Source organism: Seriola lalandi, unplaced genomic scaffold (genome assembly GCF_002814215.2).
Source record: "Seriola lalandi dorsalis isolate HSWRI2012SDOR001 ecotype SW California unplaced genomic scaffold, Sedor1 jcf7180002054883, whole genome shotgun sequence".
Taxonomy (NCBI): Eukaryota; Metazoa; Chordata; class Actinopteri; order Carangiformes; family Carangidae; genus Seriola; species Seriola lalandi.
The window spans coordinates 1,621,213-1,641,469 of NW_019525658.1; the positions used below are offsets into that span (position 1 = coordinate 1,621,213).

The 20,257-nt window shown below is 39.6% G+C and overlaps 1 protein-coding gene across 1 annotated transcript in view; it reads right to left on the reverse strand.

Annotated features, from left to right (window-relative positions):
- Nucleotides 1–20,257, reverse strand: part of abca2 (ATP-binding cassette, sub-family A (ABC1), member 2) — a 104,297-nt gene that overhangs the window by 76,708 nt on the left and 7,332 nt on the right. The window contains exons 2-3 of the mRNA XM_087171613.1: nt 2,616–2,709; nt 357–359 (exon numbers count right to left, since the gene is read on the reverse strand). Of these exons, the coding sequence (XP_087027739.1) occupies nt 357–359; nt 2,616–2,709 (97 nt within the window). The remainder of the gene's footprint in view (nt 1–356; nt 360–2,615; nt 2,710–20,257) is intronic.

Here is a 20,257-nt window from a genome sequence, read left to right on the forward strand (position 1 = left end):
TGCTGCTTCATGAAACATGGATTTACTCTCTTCCTTATAACTTCCTTGTAGCTCTCACTGTTGGAGACAGCGAGTGGGTTGGTATCAATCTTCTGTGGTGGCCCAAATAAAGCTGTGACAGTTTGGGGTTTTCCTAACTGTGAAATGTGCTTGTCCTGACTGTGTGGTATTTTGGCGCCCAGTGCACAGCTCATAGTGCACAAGTGGGAGCAGAGGAACAAAAGCATTTTGTGCTGCTTCATTCAAATGAGGCGGCACAAAATGATTTGTTGATATTTTGGTGGAAAATGTCTCTTAAATTTTGTAAATAAAAGCTGCCATTTTCTCAACAACAGGAAACTAAGAAGTTCACTCACATACTGTACGTAGCAGTGATGGAATAATGCTTCAAATGTAAAAAAAAATATTAGAATTAAATCATTTCCAACCCAAAGATGAAATTAATAATAAAATTGGCATAATAATAATAAATTGGCATCAAAAGTGCCGGAGCATTGTCTGAATATATCTATAAATGAACTTCTGGTTTGCATCCTTATAGGAAAAGAGCAGGAAAATGAATTAGACCCAGTTCTGGACTTCATAGTCCCAACAGAAACAATCTGAGCACAGTTAGAGCCACTTCTTCCATCCCCTCAGTTGAAACAGCTCTTTCTGTTTACTTCGTTAAAGATCCCCTGCAAACAGGTTACAACAATATATATATATGTATATATATATATATATATTTGCATCACAGAGTCTTGGAATGACGCTGATATGCCCTTCTTGTTAAGTCATTCCCCCCAGAGCTCTTATTTTTCCACCAGCTCAGACTGACAGGTGGAGGCGGCGGCCTTCCAGTAATCCACAGAAATAACTGTTGTTCTCCTTTCACTCGGTTGTTTTTCCACCTTTGAGATATTTATTTGGAGAAAAACATTGTCCATTTTATGTGACTACAGATCTCCTAGATGTAGCTCTGTTTTTTTTTCAGACCGTTTATTGTCATTACATTATAATGTTCTAATGACACTGTTCTTATTGTTGGGGATTTTACCTCTGATTTTATCAAACTGGCTTTTTATTGTGATCTCTATGCTGACATATTTATCCAGAAAAGAAAAGCATATTATTTCCATAGATTATAGAAAAAAATGTTTCCTCACACCTGATTTCTTTTACAAACAATAATCCTGTTTTAGAAACATTTGAGCCAGGTTTTCACTCACTGCTCAGCGCTGAGACTCTGGTCAAGACTGCACTGCATTTTAGTTCTCCTTCACCTCAGCTCACTTTCTATTCTATTTCTATCATCACTGCACTAATTAACTGTAAAAACGTTCACGTCATGCTGCTCTGCACGTCCTAGACGATCATTTGATGTGATCACCTGGAGAAGCTGTTGTTGTCAGGCTTCACACTAACCGGCTGAGATTGTATTTATTCATCTCCACACCATGTTGATGTTCGCCATCATTATAATCAATCCTGATCAAAATGTCATCACCTTAAAACACTGTATTGACTTCAAGATTCTGCTTCTCTCTTTTAAGTCACTTCACAACCTGTACCTCTGTATCTCTGATCTACTCCTGAACACCTGCCCATCCTCTTGGATCTTCCTCTTCCATGACTCTGACTGTACTTCCTGCCCGCCTGACCACCACGTGGTTCAGCAGCTTCAGCCGTGTTGCCCCTCGACTCTGGAACTCACTTCCACAAGACATCTGTAACACTGATAATCTTCATGTTTTCAATTCCCATCCTCAAAACACAACTCTTCAAACTTCCCAATTCTATTTAACTCCAACACCAGCGCTCAATCATATTTATTTTTATTACATTTATTCGAATTTATTCTGTATTTTATGCTTGTATTTGCATTTATCTTTTACTATGTGTTGTAAGGTGTCCATGAGTGCCATGAAAGGTGGTTATAAGTAAAATGTATTATTATCATTATCATTATTATTATTACTACTACTATTATTATTATTACCTTCCCTACTTTGTAAACCAAAACACAGTTGAGGGCCACAGGAAGTTTGATTAAAAACAAGAGATTAAACATGTTAATTCATATTCTGTATTTTTCTTAATGTAAACAAATCCCATGAAAAGACCAAAACTAACACATTTTGCAACATTGCAATTTTTTGCAGTATTCACTAAGACTACATTTAGAAATGAGGCCACCTGCAGTTTATCTGATTTGCATAAATAAGAATGTGTATTTATATATATCTGGAAATGAATAGAACACAAAAGAGATAATATTAGTCATTTTTGGAACTACAACCATTTATCCCATAAGAAGAAGAAGAGAGCTATAAGAGGGAAAATATGAGTTAATATCAGTAAATCTCTGTTACAAAGCTTGACATAAGCTTTAGTTCAACAAAAGGATCAGTGTGATGAAGAAGATTTTCTAAAGTAATAATGGTAAATCTGCTCCCATTATCACGGCATGACATGAGAAAGGAAAGCTTTACAGATGTAACTGTTATAAATGGAAAGGATAGAAATGAAAATAAGTTCTTATAAACCAGAACTATCCTTTAGCCCACAGTAAACTCTATCAGTAGGACCCGTCCCACTGCCTTCTTCATCCATGTCCCACCATGGCTGCCTACCTTCCTTGACAGGAATCGCTGGCTTCTTCTGCCTCAGACCCAGGAGGATGAAGAAGAGGACCAGCGGGATGAAGATCTCAAAGGCCAGCACCCACTGGATGGGAAACAGACAGATAACATTAATTGTGCTGCATTTTCAATAAAACCTCAATAAAAAAAAGTCCAGTTTGAGCTCAGTGATCCTGCTCCAAGGTTACTTCTTCTTTCATGGTTCTCCACCATGAAACTCAACCTGTCAGTTCCCATCTCCCTGCTCATGGATCACGCTGTGGAATACATAAAGTGTGTGTCCTGCTGCGCTACATCATTACATCAGGGAGGAGTGAAGGTGTGTGTGCAGTGTGAAGGATGTACAGTCTGCTGAACATGCACAATGAGCTCATGGCTGCCACTGCCAAAACCTTTGCATAGCGCCAGTCTTCTAAAAACAGGATGTGTGGTGTATAACTGCCCACTGTGCCCAATGCAACTGTGTCACTGCCTATTTAAACCTATTTTTTTATTATTACGGGCCCGTTTGCCTATTGAAGTAAAGACAGTCACAAACACCTGTGTTCTTCTTCTGTCTTGAGCCTGTGTCCTTGTCTTGCTTTCGGTCTTTCTTTGTTCCCAGTGCAGGACAAAAACGGTCAGTAGGTAAAATTTTAATTAGCGGGCCACTCAACTGGACACAGCAAGCAGACTGCCCAAACTAGCCATTCATAAATCACATTTAGGCTGTTGGACATTTTTGGCTATATTACACCATGGACAGAGAGAGAGCGAGAGAGAGAGAGAGAGAGAGAGAGAGAGAGAGAGAGATAGGACAGTTAGGGAAGAGAGAGATAGGGGATGACATGCAGCAAAGGACCGGAGTGGGATTGGAACCCAGGCCACTGCGGTGAGGACTGAGCCTGCAGGGTATGAGCTCTACGCAGGCGTCCCTGCATGGCTCTTTTGAAAGTCTGTTTTTTATATTACATCACATTAGACTCCTGAGTTTAAGAGCCTGTAAACAATGGAAATGCCAAGATAGCAGATGCATAAATGAAGTAAGCTGAGGTGATGTCAGCCTGATTTACTTCCCAGCAGGCGCCAGACGTCAGTGAACCAAACATTTTACCAGTGCTACCTGTGTCATGAAACAAATGAGTCACCCTCCACTTTCACCAACCAGCGAGTGGATGAGTGTTTCCAGTTCTACTTTTATCCACAACCCCGATTACGTAAGGAAACATTTGTTGTTGGTGATGTCAGGTGGAGCAGTACAGTCAGTCTGTTCCAGGACAGCAAGAATGTATGACTCCAGGCACTTAATCTGACACAGTGTCTCCAAAGACAATAATATTGTGCAGTCTGACGCATAAGGCCCTGGCAGAATCACCTTCTTCCATATAAACAATGTCTAATACCAGATCTTGCAGGGCTGTGTAAGTGCAAGCATTTTGCTCATGTCGTAACAAGAACAGATGAAATTGTTGTTTCTAAAAGAGAACATGCCACAAAGATTTACTCATGCATGTTTCACACTTTGAGTCATCAGAGCAGCGTGATACAGCAAAGACAAGGACATCATCAAAGAGGGATGTCAACGATCAGTCTGAACCAGACAGCTGTTTCATTTCAGCCACTGTGGATTCGTGTCTATACGATGTTAATTATACTAGAAGTCGGCCAGTTAATCAGTTTGGCTGATTAATCGCACTGAAAGGACGTTACTGGTGGAGGCTCCATTCACAAAGTCAATGTAATGTCATTGTGTACCTGAGATCATTTATATTTAAATGAAATCTGACTTTATATAAGACAGCTTTATTTATAAATTACAAGCATGATAAGATTGTTGGTTAGAGTGTGGCATAATTAATTAATTGATAATCAGTGTATTAGACTGAAGGTACCTGCCGCACTGCTCTGCTCTGTTTTGCTAGCAGGCGTGGTCGGTAGAATTTGGCTCACCATAAGTGCACAACTAAACCACATGTCAGAATGTTCGCTTGCTTTTGATTCAGAATAAGAAAAAAACTGCTTTGTTAAAATTGGTGTTTGCAAAAGTATCCGGCCCGGGCCACTGCAGGATTAACGCACGTCAAACTCTGGTCATTCACATTTTTAAATAAGATTTATTATGCCGCTGAGGATTCTCCATCCTGAATGGCTTCCAGGTCTGGTTTAACTTTTAGGATCAAGACAGTATAACGGGTCAGCTCTGATGCAGGTGTGTGTTTACAGTTCTAGATTCATGTATCAGTATAAAACTCTACTCAAAGATAGAAAGAGTGAAGCTGAGCTAAAGAACTTGGAGCTGTTCAGTTACAGCCACACAAATTCAATTCCATCACACTTGCTTATTGCATTATTAGCTACAACACAGAATGACTTAAATACAGCAAGGGGAAACAATTTTAAACTCAACACACAAAAAGATTATATTCTCTATGTATGCAAAAAACATCAAACCATTTTCAGATTAGGCCGATATGAAAATGGTCCAAACGTACAAGGATATTTATAAAAATGGGGGTTTTCCTCCTTCGCTTCGTCCACATGAAATCACAAAAACATGCAGAGGGCTGAAAAGCAGTTCTGACTGGTTCCAGTGGGTTAACAACAATGACGTCCCTGTCTACACATCAACACATCAAACACAGTTTCTGTTTTTCAGGTCACAGTTTGCTCATAAGAACTTTGTGCACATCCACATTTCAATAAACACATTCACTTACAAAGAAAAACAACAGACTGTACTGTCACAATCACACACACACACTCACACATGCACTGCTATTCTAACATGCAAACATGGCACACTCTGACACCAACACACACACACATCCATTTATTCATCATCTACAGATTGTCATCTGTGCTGCACACCAGAGACACCATTCACAACATTCAGAGTCACAATGAAGCCAATGTTTGAGGCTGACAGAGTCAGAGTGTGTGTGAGAGTGTGGGACACACACACACACACACACACACACACACACAAACACACACACACACACACACACACACACACAAAGGTCAAATTCTTGGTATTGATTTACACAAGTGACATCTGGGACAAGTTATAACCATGTCTAAATACTTTGTGGAGAGTTGTCTGACACTCCCCTTCACCTCCTGCAGATGTTATTCCACATGTTCCATTGAACTCAGGCTACGTCCACACTGATATGTTTTCATTTTAAAACAGCATTTTAAAACAGCATTTTAAAATGAAAACGATCTCCGTCCAGACCATCACACCTAAAAACACATATCACATGACCATTCACATACACTGGGCATGTGTGAGCAGATTGTCTGCCCTGTAGTTTAATGTTGGCAGTTGATTAATTGTGTGTGTGTGTGTGTGTGTGTGTGTGTGTGTGTGTGTGTGTGTGTGTGTGCGTGTGTTTGTGTGAGTGAGTGTTTTTATCTCAGCAATAACAATCTCACAAATCCTCCTACCATTTTTTACGTGCACACACACACACACATACACACACCTTTGTACCCCTATCATTGTGGGGACCCATCAATGATATAAAGCTTAACCTCACACCTAAAACAATAAGATCACTGCCTGCCTGTGTGTAAACGTTGACCTGCTAACTTCCTCTGATCAATAACTTATGTAACTATAGTTTGATCACCTAGTATTCAGGGTTATCTAGAATTTATCAAAAATGAAGGATAAAAATGTATTAATTTCTACAACATGATTGATGACTATGGCCAAAACTATTTGGACACCCCCTTGTGCTGCTCTGCATAAGCAGGTCCATAAAGAAATGGGTTTTTTCCAGTTTGGTGGAAGGAGTAGTCTGGCCGGCACAGTGCCCTGACCTGATCCACACTGGGGAGTTGTGAACCCGGCTTCATCTCCCAACATCAGTGCTGGACCTCACTAATGCTCCTGCAGGCCATAAATTCTCAAACACAGTCCTGACCACAAGTATTTGGAGAGTTATACATCTTTAGTTCTTCAGGCTCTGTGGTGCAGCACATTCAATATGAAATAATAAAAGAACACTCCATTAAAGTGCCAGGGCTCAGCCTTAATTTGAGTAGTTTTACATCAATATAGAAAGAACTGTGTGTGAGATGTAGCCCTTTTATCACATAGTGCCCAGACTGCAAGGGTTCAGATGTCACTGGACACTTGGACTAAATGTTTTTTGGGCAGCTGAGCATTGTTTCAACTTTAGTTCATGCAGAGCTCACACTTCAGCTGACTGAGAGACGAGAGTTGCCATTCAGATTGAGGAGTTGTGTGTCAGTGTGATGAGTGAAGAAATGACTATGAAGGTGAAGAAGAGGTCAGAGAGATGTCAAAGGTTGTTGAACAACTGGGTTTATCCATCATCCACTTTATGACTGCACAGTGAGTAAGGAATGTTCTCCAGAGTGAGGGCTTACTCATTTCCATGCCAATGGTGAAGACCGTAGAGGATTCATCAAGATGCAAATCCCTGGTAAACCTCCTAGAGGGAGGCAGGGTAGGAGGAGCATCAGTGATTATGGGAATATTTGGCCTGATAGTCATTATCTTGTTTTGAAAGAATGTTGCAAAGTCCTCGCATTTATGAGTAGAAATAAATTCACCTGGAATTGAGGCTCTGGAATTATTAAAAAGTTTGTCTACGGTGGAAAAGAGATACCTTGGATTGTGTATATTATTATTATATTTTTAAAATATGCTTGTCTTGCTTTTCAAAATTTTATGAATTTTGAGATTATCTAAAAGCTTGGTTTTACACCATTTAGGCTCAGCTCTCCTGCAGTCCCTTTTCATCCTCCTTAGCGATTAATCTATTAGCCATGGATTTATATGGCCATGACACTTTATTTTGATGGGAGCAATGTCAGAGATTAAAGGCATTTAACATTCCATCACAGGATGTCACATTAGGTGTTACAGCATTACAGAATTTGGTTGCAAAAATATTATTAATATATCTATTAATAGTAGAATTAGCAGCTAGGTACCGTTTCTGAATAGTTTTGGTTGAGGTGACCCTTACAGACTGATAAGATAGATTTCAAAGAAAATGCTGTAATGGTCTGATAAGGCAACATCAATTACTGACTCAGAAAATACATTGACTCCTTTGAACATAACTACATCTAATGCATGGCCCAGGTTATGAGTGGGTGCAGTTATATGCTGAGAAAAACCTTAGGCCTCTATCAGGTTATTTAGCTCTTTAGAGTAGTAATCTCCAGGATATTACAATCACCAGAAATATAAATAATATAAAATGAAAATCTGAAACAATTTGGGTCAATAGGTCATTAAATTCATCAATAAAAGTGCTAGTTGGTTTTGGGGGTCGAAACACTATTATAAATAATTAATAACAGGGGTTGTGCATTTCAGGGTAAGTGCAAGGTAGTCAAATGAAATGAGCTCACCAAAAGTGAGCTGTTTGCATAAAAACATCTCAGAAAAAAAGTGCTACTACACCTCCACTTCCTGTCAGATCTAAAAACATTGAAAAAGTTGAAATTAGGCAGTGATGCATCAGTTAGTGTAAAAGTACCACTAAGAATCCTGCCAAGTTTCAGTAAAAATAAGAGAGAGCAATTCATTTGAGTCAGATTTTGATGGTTGGCTGACCTGTGTACGGTTTTTGGTGTAATAGAATGGGATCGGCCACCTTCAACAACTCGAATAGATATGATGGGATGGGATAGGGAAGCATTCTGTGAATCATTGGAGTGGGGAATATTACTGGTGCAACCTACCCTCTCACATATATCGTATATCACAGGCTCTGCAAACAGAGGACAATGTTTTTGGTTAGCAGTCTGGTGCTTCTATAGTTTGGATGAAGGTTTTTGTACGGGTCCCCTCAGGTCCAGAAATGGTCAAAATTATTAACAAACCCAATTCGAGTTGCGATACAAAAGTTCAGCAACCATTCGTGGGCACTAAAGAGATTTCACCTATCAACAGTCTTTCTCCATTACTGCTTACTGTACTCCACCTTTAATGGACTTAGCAAAACAGTTTAAAATATAATTTTCCCTAGTGGTGAAATTAATTTTCTAAAATTCAATTTTTACATTGTCATCATGGGGTATTGAGTATAAAATGATATAATAATATAATGTCCTGTACATTTTATTGTATTGAATATATCAAGCATTATATATGTTTTTCATATTCATACACCACTCTCTCTAGGAATTGATTTGAGGGAGGGTTAAGTTTTTGAATGCAAATTTAAAATCATAAAATATGTTTAAACAAAACACATCTTGGCTTATTTTAGTACAAGAAACTAACCTTTCTAAATTCACACATTTTAGACAGAATCCAGAAATCCCACACCATGAGGAGTCATGATGAAATGTTAAAAACTAAGAGCCTTCCAGAGGAAGAGCAGCAGCACGCTTACCTCACAGGATTTATTGATATCATCTCCTCTCCAGTGCCAGGCCTCAGTGAACCAGCTGCTAGTCTATTAGACTTTACAGATAGCATTTATAATTCATTTAGCTTGTCAGTTAACCTTCTGATACAGATTTGCACGCTCCCTTATCAGTCAGCAGCTGTATCCTTCCACCCCTCCATGTCTTAAGCTTCCTCTGTGTCTTTCTCTTATCCACTCTTCTCCTTTCCTGTTGGGTTTCTTTATTTTCCTTTCTCTCTTCATTTTAAAGCTCTCTGCAGTCTTCAGGGTCTTCTGTGTTTTGATCACTACTTTTCAAAGAAATTATAACAACATTTCTTAAGCTGTGATTGGTTCATGTTTTATATTAACAATGGATTAACAACTTGAATAAGCTTTCGCACCTCTATTTTGGTTCATTTCAATGATGAGCAAGCTACTTGGAAAGTGTAGCGAGCTAAGCTACAGTGACTCCTCACTACACTGAAGCTAATCCAGAAGGGAATGTAGCAAGCTAAGCTACACAAACATAGCAAAATTAGTTTACTACATCAGAAGCTAGTTTTTTATTTATCTGTCTATTTAAATTTAACCAGCTTCATGCCAAGTCAGTGCTACCACAGTCGTCAATATAACTCAGTCAGTCAAACAGATACTTAGTTTAAAAAAATGCCCAAGGATTGCTACATGATGTCCCATCATGCAGAAGTGGTTTTGCTCATACGTCATTGTACGATGGCAGCGTCACACAGTCATCCTTAGCTTGAGCCTCAGAAATGCTCGCGAAAAAGTAGCTGGTGTGAACACTACCTCACTATTTGATCAATAAAAGAGCTTTGCTACCGAAAAAGTATGATTCAGAAAACTGACATTATCACCATACTTCTGAGAAATGTATAGTAGCAAGAAAAAGTCAGTGAACCCTTTGGAATTACCTGATTTTCTGCACTGATTTGTCATAAAATGTGATCTGATCGTCGTCTAAGTCAAAAATGTAGACAAACACAATATCTCTAAACTAATATAACACAAACAATTATAATGTTTTGTGTCTTTATTGATCACAACCGTTACACTGTGCTTCAGCTCAGACATATTCCTAGGATATCTGGTTTGAACATTTCTCTTCCGGTGAGTCCACAGCATCTCTACTGGATTAAGGTCTGGGCTCTGACTGGGCCACGCCAGAAGGTGGGTTTTCTGTGTGAAGTCATTCTGTAGTTAATTTACTTTGATGTTTAGGATCATTGTCCTGCTGCATCACCCAGTTTCTCCTGAGCTTCAGCAGGTGGACAGAAACCCAGACCTTATCCTGTAAGATACCTTGATAACCTGAGAATTAATTTCCCCCTCTGTGATGCCGAGCTGTCCAGGCCCAGAGGCAGCAAATCAGCCCCAAATCATGATGCTCCCTCCACCCTGCTTCACCTTTGGGATGATGATATTGGGATGTTAGTATGCAGTGCCTTTCTCCACCACACATAGTGCTGCATGTTTTTCCCAAACAAGTCAACCTGAGTTTCATCAGTTCATTAAACATTTTCCCAGCAGCACTGTGGAGTGTAAAGGTGCTCTTTATAAATCTCAAGGGAGCAACAATGTTTTTTCGGAGAGAAACAGTTTCCTCTGTGGTGTCCGTGGCATGACACCATGCACCATGGAACCATGCTCCATGATCTCTGCATGGTGGACTCATGAGCAGAGATGTTAACCAGTTCCAGTGATTCCTTCAAGCCTTTACTCTGAGCTTCTTTCTTTACATTACTGAGCGTCTGAGTTGTGCCTTCAGAGTCAGAGACGTCCACTTAAAGGGAGAGTAGCCACCGAACTAAATCATCTCCACTTATAGACGGTTTGACTGTGGACTGATTGAGATTTCTGATCTCTTCTTTTTGTGAGGCATGGTTCACATCAGCTGATGTTTCTTCTTAAACAGCAAACTCAAAATGTTTGAGTGTTTTTCAGAAGTCAAACTGTCTGTAACCCACACCTCCAATCTCGTTTCATTGACTGGACTCCAGGTTTGATAACTCCTGACTCCAGTTAGCTTTGGTTGATGCCATTAGTTGAGGACAAGAACAATACAATGAATTGTGTGTTAAAACAGATTGTGTTTGATCTTAAATAACCATATTTAAGGACACGTTTATACTTAAATGGAAGTAATTCCAAATTGTTCACTTACTTTTTCTTGCCACTGCAGTTAAACTAGCAATGCTGCTACATCTAGCGACACTACTGCCCACCACTGGCTAACTTGGTCTGGACCAAAGAACACAAACTATCCATTGTTGCCTTTTAGTTATTATCTGGTTTAATGTTAACACTGACTAATTACAAACCACCAAAAGCTGTGAACATGAAGTCATATGGAGTGACAGCGAACTCCTTCATCATTTTGGCGGTGTCATCCTGCATCATCAGCCCTTCATTGGCCCATGGGAGCTCTTGACAGAATAACACCATCAAAAGAAGGGTGTTGACAGCATTGCTTCAGATATTAGGTGTGTCAGTCAGGTAATAAGACACGAGAATAGAGGGATTCTTGAAACTACCAAAAAATAGGACATAAATGGACAAAAAACACAACAACATTGTTTTTTCTTATGATGCCATAGTATCTGTAGTATACAGAAGTATCGGAAAAGCTTAACAAACACTGCAGCCCTGTGCAAGCCCAGTAACACACTGAGGCAGAAGCTTTTCCATCCTACAGACAAAAGGTCCATGCATAAGCAGGTCAATGTACAGTACACTGTTCAATGCAAAAATAATGGACCTGTACAATTGGGAAACAAAACAGTCGATTCACAAGTGATTCAAGTCCTCAGTCAGGACTCAGCAGTTCACCCACAGTACATCTGAAGGACAAGTGTCACATTTGAGGACAGCAGTGTAAACATTTTTACCCAGATAGGACCTACGGTTTGAAAGAGGAGTGAAAGAAGACATCTACATCAATCTGGAACGACCATTTATCAACCACTTACAATGTGGTCTTGAGATCCTTCCCCAAGCACCTTAACACCCATTCACAGAGTTACTCGTGACCCTCACGACTCACGTTGGCCGGGTGGGTCAACAACTCGCACGTGACCTCAACAACTCTCAAGGTGTTATTGACTGTACAAGAGGTTAAATACCTGGTACTCCCAACCAGTCAGTCAGAACTGAAGAAGCTTTCATACCTGCAGCTAGTCACTCCACCGCTCCAAGTCCCCTGTTTCCTGCAGGCCCCTACACTTGCTTACAGACAGGGATGCCCAATGGACCTTCTAGTGGCCCAACGATCTTATCTCCTCACTGCAGGAGATAGGCATATAGCCCAGTTTTTACGCCATATCATAGTGCACTATTTGCTGACCAATAAAAGATCATAGAATGATGAAACTTTTGAACTAATGGGTCTGAAATGTAATGCTACACTCCTGCATGTAATACATCTGTTGAGAAATAATGTTTTTTCAATTTTGACATTTTTTGAACTGGCAGAGAGGGTAAGACTAAAGTTTTTGAGGCTGTAGTCATGATGGTAGCATCATTCTCCATTTCAAATTCAATCAGTTTCATCGAAATACTCAATGCATATTCAGAGGACACAGAAGAAAAACCGGACACCGTTGTCTCCCAGGCCCACAGTCTGCATCCTAACTCTGGCTTCCAGATTGTCCTGGGTCATTTTTGTGCACAGGGCATTTGAGTTCAGCGTGGGTCCTAAAACATGATTTAACAAAGCCTTTTAGAAATGTATTTAAATTAAACATGAAAGTACACCTACAAAATTTCAAGAAAAACGAATTATACCTTTCATATTTTCATAATTTCAGATCAGGAACATCTACAAACGCAAATCTTTGTATTTTTAAAAAATCCCCCAATAATATTTGTTTATCAAACCAGGGTTAATAACAGCATGTCTTCAAAAAATGCATATTTTAACTTTCTATTATTACAGATGCAAGGGTGCTTGAGTCACTCAGCAGATTGGATCCAGAAGAGCATCAGCAGAACTCCTGGACCTAATTTCATGTGGCATATTGATGTCACCCAGAAACTCATGTGGTACCATTTTGCACATAAAAGGTCACTTTCACTTCTTGTGATTCTCTGTAAATCTCACACAACCAAAAGTTTTTGGTTCATGGTGGCATTGTCTAATTGTCTACCTAACAGCAGCTGCCAATAACAGAGCCACAACAGCTATGAACAGTTATGGGTTCCTTCACACATCAGGTCTGACGAGGGAGGAAAAAATGTAGACGTTGCACTTTTCATGCTGTCAAATCAAGGAGCTGACAGGCATTCCCACATCATCAATGTTCACAACCAAAAGAAGGACAGCAACTTTTCTTCAGGTACTGTTAATTAACACTACAGAAATCATTGTATCTGTAAGAAACATCAGACCTCAGTGCACAAAGTCTTTTTTAAGCTTGATGTGTTTACACATCAGTGCTATAAATGCTCATGGACATAGAGCTTAACTGTAAAATGAAATGTGAACAGCCCTGATCCAGGTAGGAGTAAAAACTATCTCCAAGACTGACACTCAGAGTACACCTGCCTGTGATCTGTATCCAAATACATTATCCAGATACTAAACCATCCAATGTTGCCTTTGGGTTTGCACAGTCTCCTTATCCTTATTGAGATTGGAGCTCTATCCTCTGGAGCAAAACCTGCGCCTGAGTAATTTTCCAAACAAAATGCAAACCAGACCAGAAACAGAGAGGGATGATTCTAGGATCCTGAAGGACTACTGAACCCAGACAGTGAAGTTGATCTATATGCTCTCCAGTGGAATTTCCTACCCCAGCTTCAGAGGCACCTTGCCTTATTCAAACAGGGATGGAATAACCATAAACTGTGGATGGAGAGCCAATACATGAAGTTTTAGCAGAGCACTGCTGTCAGGAGGAAGCAACAAGAAACTGCAGTCAAACTGCAGTTTTCAGCAGGAGCACCATGGTATAAAGGAAGTCTTTTTGCATTAAAGTTTCATGTAAAGACTCACACAAAAGAAATTCATAATATCAGTCAATAATTTATGCACTACATTTTTTCTGTCCACATGCACGGTATGTGGCAGCCTTACCATCTTCATCTTTACTGGTATCTTATAGAAACCCTATTTTTGTGCTGCAACTTTCCCAATCACCCAACTGTATGTTTAAGCTTTGGTACGGCTGAGCTGGCTAACATGTCATTTTCATGCATCTCTAGATCTCTCATGGTATCTGTAGAACTGTAGCAGAACTCTCATTGATGCATGTCTTGCTTGCATTTTTAATGATGTGGGTAACTGACACCTTGTTCCCTCGGTTGGATGAGGAGTTTGTTGTAGAGGAACAGTGGCCTGCCAATACCACTGAGGAACTGTGTGTGCCGGAGGTTCAGCTGCTACACCACCTTACTAATCAACACCCTTCCCTCTCCAGATGCTGCCTCCTCTGATGCTTTATCTCTTTACTGTCAAACGGTTCACACAGTTTATGGGAGGAGTATATTCTTAAGACATACTCTGTAAAAACTGATGGACAGACTGGTTACTCACACGGTATAGGCCACCAACTCTGGACTTGGATTCTTGTTGCTTCCAGTTAGTGTTGGGCAGTTGGGTTGATCAGTTACATTGTAGTGTGTAGCTAGGTTAAGATAAGGTGACTACAAAGGCCGTAAATACAGTATGACTGACTAATGTTCCTAATCATTAAACCATTTTATGAAACCTCATGTCCAGCGAATTGCAAGAATTTAATGTTAGATCTTTTTCTCTTGCCATTTTCATTCAAACCTCTGGTCACTTGTACCTGCTCAGCATTTATTCACATGCAACAATGCATGTGTTTTGTAGCGTGTTATGCAGCATGCCTGTACAGAATCAGCTCAATTATTAGATAAAAGGACTTTTGACTTATAGCGAATCAATGATTTTGTTCAGTCTGCAAAAGACAGTTGAGTCTGTACAGCTGATACATTCTTGTATTTATGGTCCAAGCTTTGGTTATTAAAGACAAACAGCAATGAACTACAGCTATTTCAACATGTACCTGTTCTTTTCATTTGGCGATAATAAGTTGACAGGAAACATGCTGTTGTAACAAACTGATTTACGATGAGAAACAAAAGTAAGGTGGAAGCTTTCAGCCATCCCTCTACCTGCTGCTGACCACTCAGGGTGTTAGTGTGCAGCCCTAGCCCTGCTTCTTATTGTGATGAATGTTACCGTTGTCAGCACTGAATATCTTAAGGATTATTAGGAATATCTTAAAGATTGGAATAGAGCACAGTTATATGTTCACCTAAGTTTTGGAAGTTATGTTCAACACAGACTATCAATATCATAACAGTATATAACTGACAACTGACATTGTTTCATTAGCCAATTTTCAATTGATGCAATATATGCCTATGCATTGACATTTTCTTAATGTTTCTACATTTAGATAGTAAGGACTCTGGAAGACAAGTATCCAAAACTCAGAGGGCTTTCCCATGGCTGGCTGTTTTGCAAAGCATCATGTACTTTGTCTCAGAACTCACTTTTTATTTCATGTATGGGAGAATAAATAAATTTACTTTGCCTCCTTGTATCTTTGTTTAAAAGTCTGAAACAGAACATCAAACGCACCACTGCTTGGTTGATATGTGAGCTGTGAAATTGCTTTTGTTGTAGTACGACTCTCTGAGGAGTAAAATCCACAATCAATCCACTTGTAACATTCTTGTTTGGTCTTCTCAAAACCACCATTAGACTTCTAGTAAGTACCATGAGAAGTGAGCACATCACCCATGATCTGTCCATGGGTTGTCTCTGGACATACTCTCTTCTTGAAAAGTAGGTAATTGCTGTCTCTGACTGCTATCATTGTCTTTAACACTGCACTATGTTGGTTCATTAGATGTTTTATCAAATTTCCTGTGTTAAAAGAGCTGTTTTTCACTCTGTACTCTTGGCAGTTTAGCAGAGCTTGCAGTATTCTATTCTTATCTTAAAATATCTCCATACCTGCTGGCAATTGTACTCCTCCACCTACCTACTCAACCAATTTAAGGTTACAGTCTTCTACAACTGGCAACACACATCAAACTACTGAGGTTGCTTTTTCAAACCCTATTTTTTCTTTTTGCCATTATTTGACAGCAGTAGAGAGGCAGGCAGTAAACATGGCGGAGAGAGAGGGGGAACGAAGGTCCCCAGCCATATTGTTCATTTTGTCAATGAGATGATGATGAGACAGCATCAACATCAACACTAACTGTGACACACTGTGCAATATTGATATGACTAAAATGTAGATTAACAAGACCAGAGTCTAAACCTAAACCTAGTCTATGTCTGGACTATGACGTTGTCTGACAAAATCACCAAACACATGAAATGAAATGAAAGACACAAAGACTGAGCTGTGGTTTCAGCTGGATTTACTGTAAAATGATCAGAGAGAAAGTTACAGACTCTTAAAGTTATTTTTTTAGGCTTTTGTCTTTATTTCAGCCACCATGAGAGAGAGAGAGAGAGAGAGAGAGAGAGGACAATACGCAGCAAAGGGCCACAGGCTGGACTCAAACGGGTCATCACAGCACGGACTAAGCCCAAATGTGAAAAGTGTCTCTGTTTGATATGGAAAGTTGGTCATAGTCGTTAGTATGAAGCCTTGTTACGGATGACTTCTCTCTCTCCCCTGCCCTCTCGCTCAGTGTGTCTTATGTCTAGTTATTCCTCTGCCTCCTTTAGTAATAATTTTATAGTCTATTATAATCTATATAATAGTTTATTTGCTGTAATGTAATTTAGCCCAGCCAAAAACTAAAATCTTGAGGAGATGAAGTTACATAGTAGAGCCCGACCAATTTATCAGTCTGACGACTTTATTTTTATAGTTATTTTATTTAACTCCCAGTGAAGTTTACCGTTTCAGTGCACTGATGTCATTCTGGACAATAAAGTTTATTGTTAAACTGTAAAATAGCCTGCTGTCATTACATGTCTTTTTCAGAAGTGTTTATATAGATTAGGACTGCACCTAACGACTATTTTTTTATTTAATTACTTTTTCAATTAATCTATTATATTTTATTACTTGATTAATATCAATAATAAATATATGATATAGTGCAATGTAATCTACATTTAGCAACAACAAAATATTGAAATAATGAAAAACAAAGTAAAATTCAAGTCTGGAGGAATACCGCAAAACTTTAGTTTAGCAGTCTATGAGAAAATCAACTTACAGTAAAAATAGTGCAATTTGAGTAACCTAAACTTTTTGAAACAGGAATTATCAAAACTAGTAGTTTAATCAACTCTCAGTAACAAACAACCCCAAGCACATACACAATGTCCCCTTCTTTCTCTCCCCTCACTCCCTCCCTCCTTCTCTCCCTCCCTCCCTACTCTTCTCTTCCTCCTGCCCTCCTCCCCCATCCTTCTCTCTCTCCCTTCCTCCCTCCTACTCCGCCTCTTCCTCTCCTTCTCCCTTCCTCTCCCTCCCTCCTTATTTCCTCTTCTCCATCTTTCTCTATTTTCCTCCCTCCTGCTCCCTTCCTGTAATATAGTTAGGCATTGCGGTGGAAGAAAGTGAGCAGGTCCACGTGCTCCGAGGTCAGGCGTGCTCTTGTTTTTTTGTCAGCTGAAGAGAGGCGTTCAGATGGAGGAGATGTGGCAGGGGCAGATAGGTATGATTTAGCCAGAATAACCAGGGTGGGGAACCTTGCTGCATTTTCCTTCCACCATTGGAGTGGGCTGTTATCCATTGCAATACATTCTTCATTCATTCCAAAATACATGAGTACCTCATTCCTCACACATTCTTCTTCCGGGTTATTGTCTTCCTCAGTGCTGTGCTCCTCTGAGTCTGAGCCCAGCATCTCATCCAGCACAGGCCTTTGCCTCCTCTTTGAAACTTGTGTCTTGGCCCTGGCTGGGCCATCCTGCTCCACACTTGCCTGTTGAAGCTGAAGAGCCTGAAGTTTTACTTGCACCTTTAGGGCTTCATGTGAGGGCAGGAACTTCAGCTTGCGAAACCTGGGGTCAAGGGCAGCAGCAATCACACACTGTCTCTGAATTTGCAGCTGTTTGGAAAGAGCTGACAGAAGCAGACTCAAAGGAGGTTTTCTGTGTGGACTTCTGGAGGCCTTTTACCAGTGGAGGTAGAGCAGAGACTGTTACATAAGCTTCACTGCTGCTCCAAGAGGCAACTCACCATGTAATAGGAACTGTTCCATCTTACAGGTACGTCTTGAATCAACTGCTTTCACCAGCCTCATATTTCTTCTCAATCAGATCCTTAAAGTGGCACCTACAGGGAAGTGTGTATCCAGAATGAAATGTGTTGACCATCTCATGAAAGCCTTGACCCTCCACAATAGCAAGGGGTCTCATGTCTTTAAAAATCATCTGTAAGATGCTGTTAGGAAGCTCAGCAGACATCTGGGATGGATTTAGGCTCCTTTTGTGGAAAAAGTCATCCACAGTGCTTTGTCCAGTCCTGCAAAACAGACACATAAAGCATATGGGAATATATATAAGTGTCGTATTTTAAAATCTTTTATAATTTTTCACTGCTGTGTTATACTAATAATACATACATCGATTAAACAATTCACTGTATGTAATTGCAACAGTTTCCCTGAACTGGATTTCATTTCTTAAACATGGCTTATGGAGAAAAGAGCAAATGTAAAACGGCCGAATAACAATGTGAGATGATGTAACGTTACGTTTAACAGCAGCAGCAGTGATGCGGTGGGGGACAAATATTTAACATTAGCAAATCAATTACTTCAAACACCAACACATTCCTCGTGTTTATAATCCAAATATCTATTATGTTTGGGGGGAGGGGGGGTAAACTGGACTTACAGTGCCGTCTTGCTCCCGCTGCCATTTTGAGAAATTGCCCCGAGATGCTTCCGCTTCAAGTGCTCCAGCATGTCGGTAGTAATGCTGTGATAGGCCATTTCCAGTTTGGAGAGCTTGCAGAGCACCATGATGTTCTGTCTCTGCTTAAAATATTCAAAATATTCCCACACCCATGATGATCATGGGCAATGTTCTTTCGCTTCAGCTTGCTCTTCGGTGTCCATGCTCTGACAATGCGCAGCCATCTTACTTCCTCCTTGCAACGCGTCGACAACATTACATAAATCGACATGTCTCCCCAGCCCTAATATATAAATATCGGCCGATATATCGATTACAGAATTTTTTAACTCCCTAATATCGGTATCCCCAGAAATCCAATATTTCTGACGATCTTTCCCCATGTTCCTTATAATTTATTATTTATATGTGCATTTATTGTTAATAGTTAAAATTGTTGATAGCACTGAAACAAATTATGAGTACTTGTAGTACAAACAGTATGTTTTTATTTACCTATAAAAATATGAAGACAAGGGGATACTGCATGACACATGGGTATCAAGCTACAGCAGCATGAGGAAGGGATGATGACATCATCACAAAGGCACAATCAAAAATTAAGGTTTATTGCCAGGTAGGTTTTTATTTAGAAGTGCAGTATCCAATAAACATATTAACAGGAAATAACAATAAAAAGGTAAAATACTGCAACAAGCAAAAAGATAAATATACATAGATACACATATTAAAAAAATAAAACTATGAAAAAACTATGTACAAAAGTGTTGACAAAACTCCTGCTGAGCAGAATGTGCAGAAGATCACAGTATAGACAATATGTGTTCTGTGCAGGGATAATACTCTGAGGTGTTACTGTAATGTGGTTGTTGATGGTTGATGAGGCCAGACCCAGAAGAAAAGGCAGGTGCTGGTCCAACACTGGGGAGGACTGGACTGGAATTCTGGTCCTGATACAGACAAACATGTGAGAGGACAATTAGTTTAGATCATACAAGTTCTTTATATTCAAACATGTTAGGTCTGCTGTGTGTCTATAATAAATAATAATAATAATAATAATAATAATAAATATGAATTAGACAGTGGTACAACTGTGGTATAAATATTCATTATTATGAATCAGCAGTATGAACATGTATACACTGTGGCTCTGATATAATCACAGTGGGATAGACGAGTGGTGCAGAGTGGAGCAGGGTGACAGCTGAGGGGAAGAAGCAGATCTGAACCTGTTGGTTCTGGAACAGGCTAAATTCTACTAAATCGCTAAAACTTCTGTCGACATCATCAATCATACATTTATGCCACTTGAAATGTTTGTCAGTATGGTTTGTCATTTGTACTAATTATACTTTTCACTACAGACCAACATTAGATGTTAC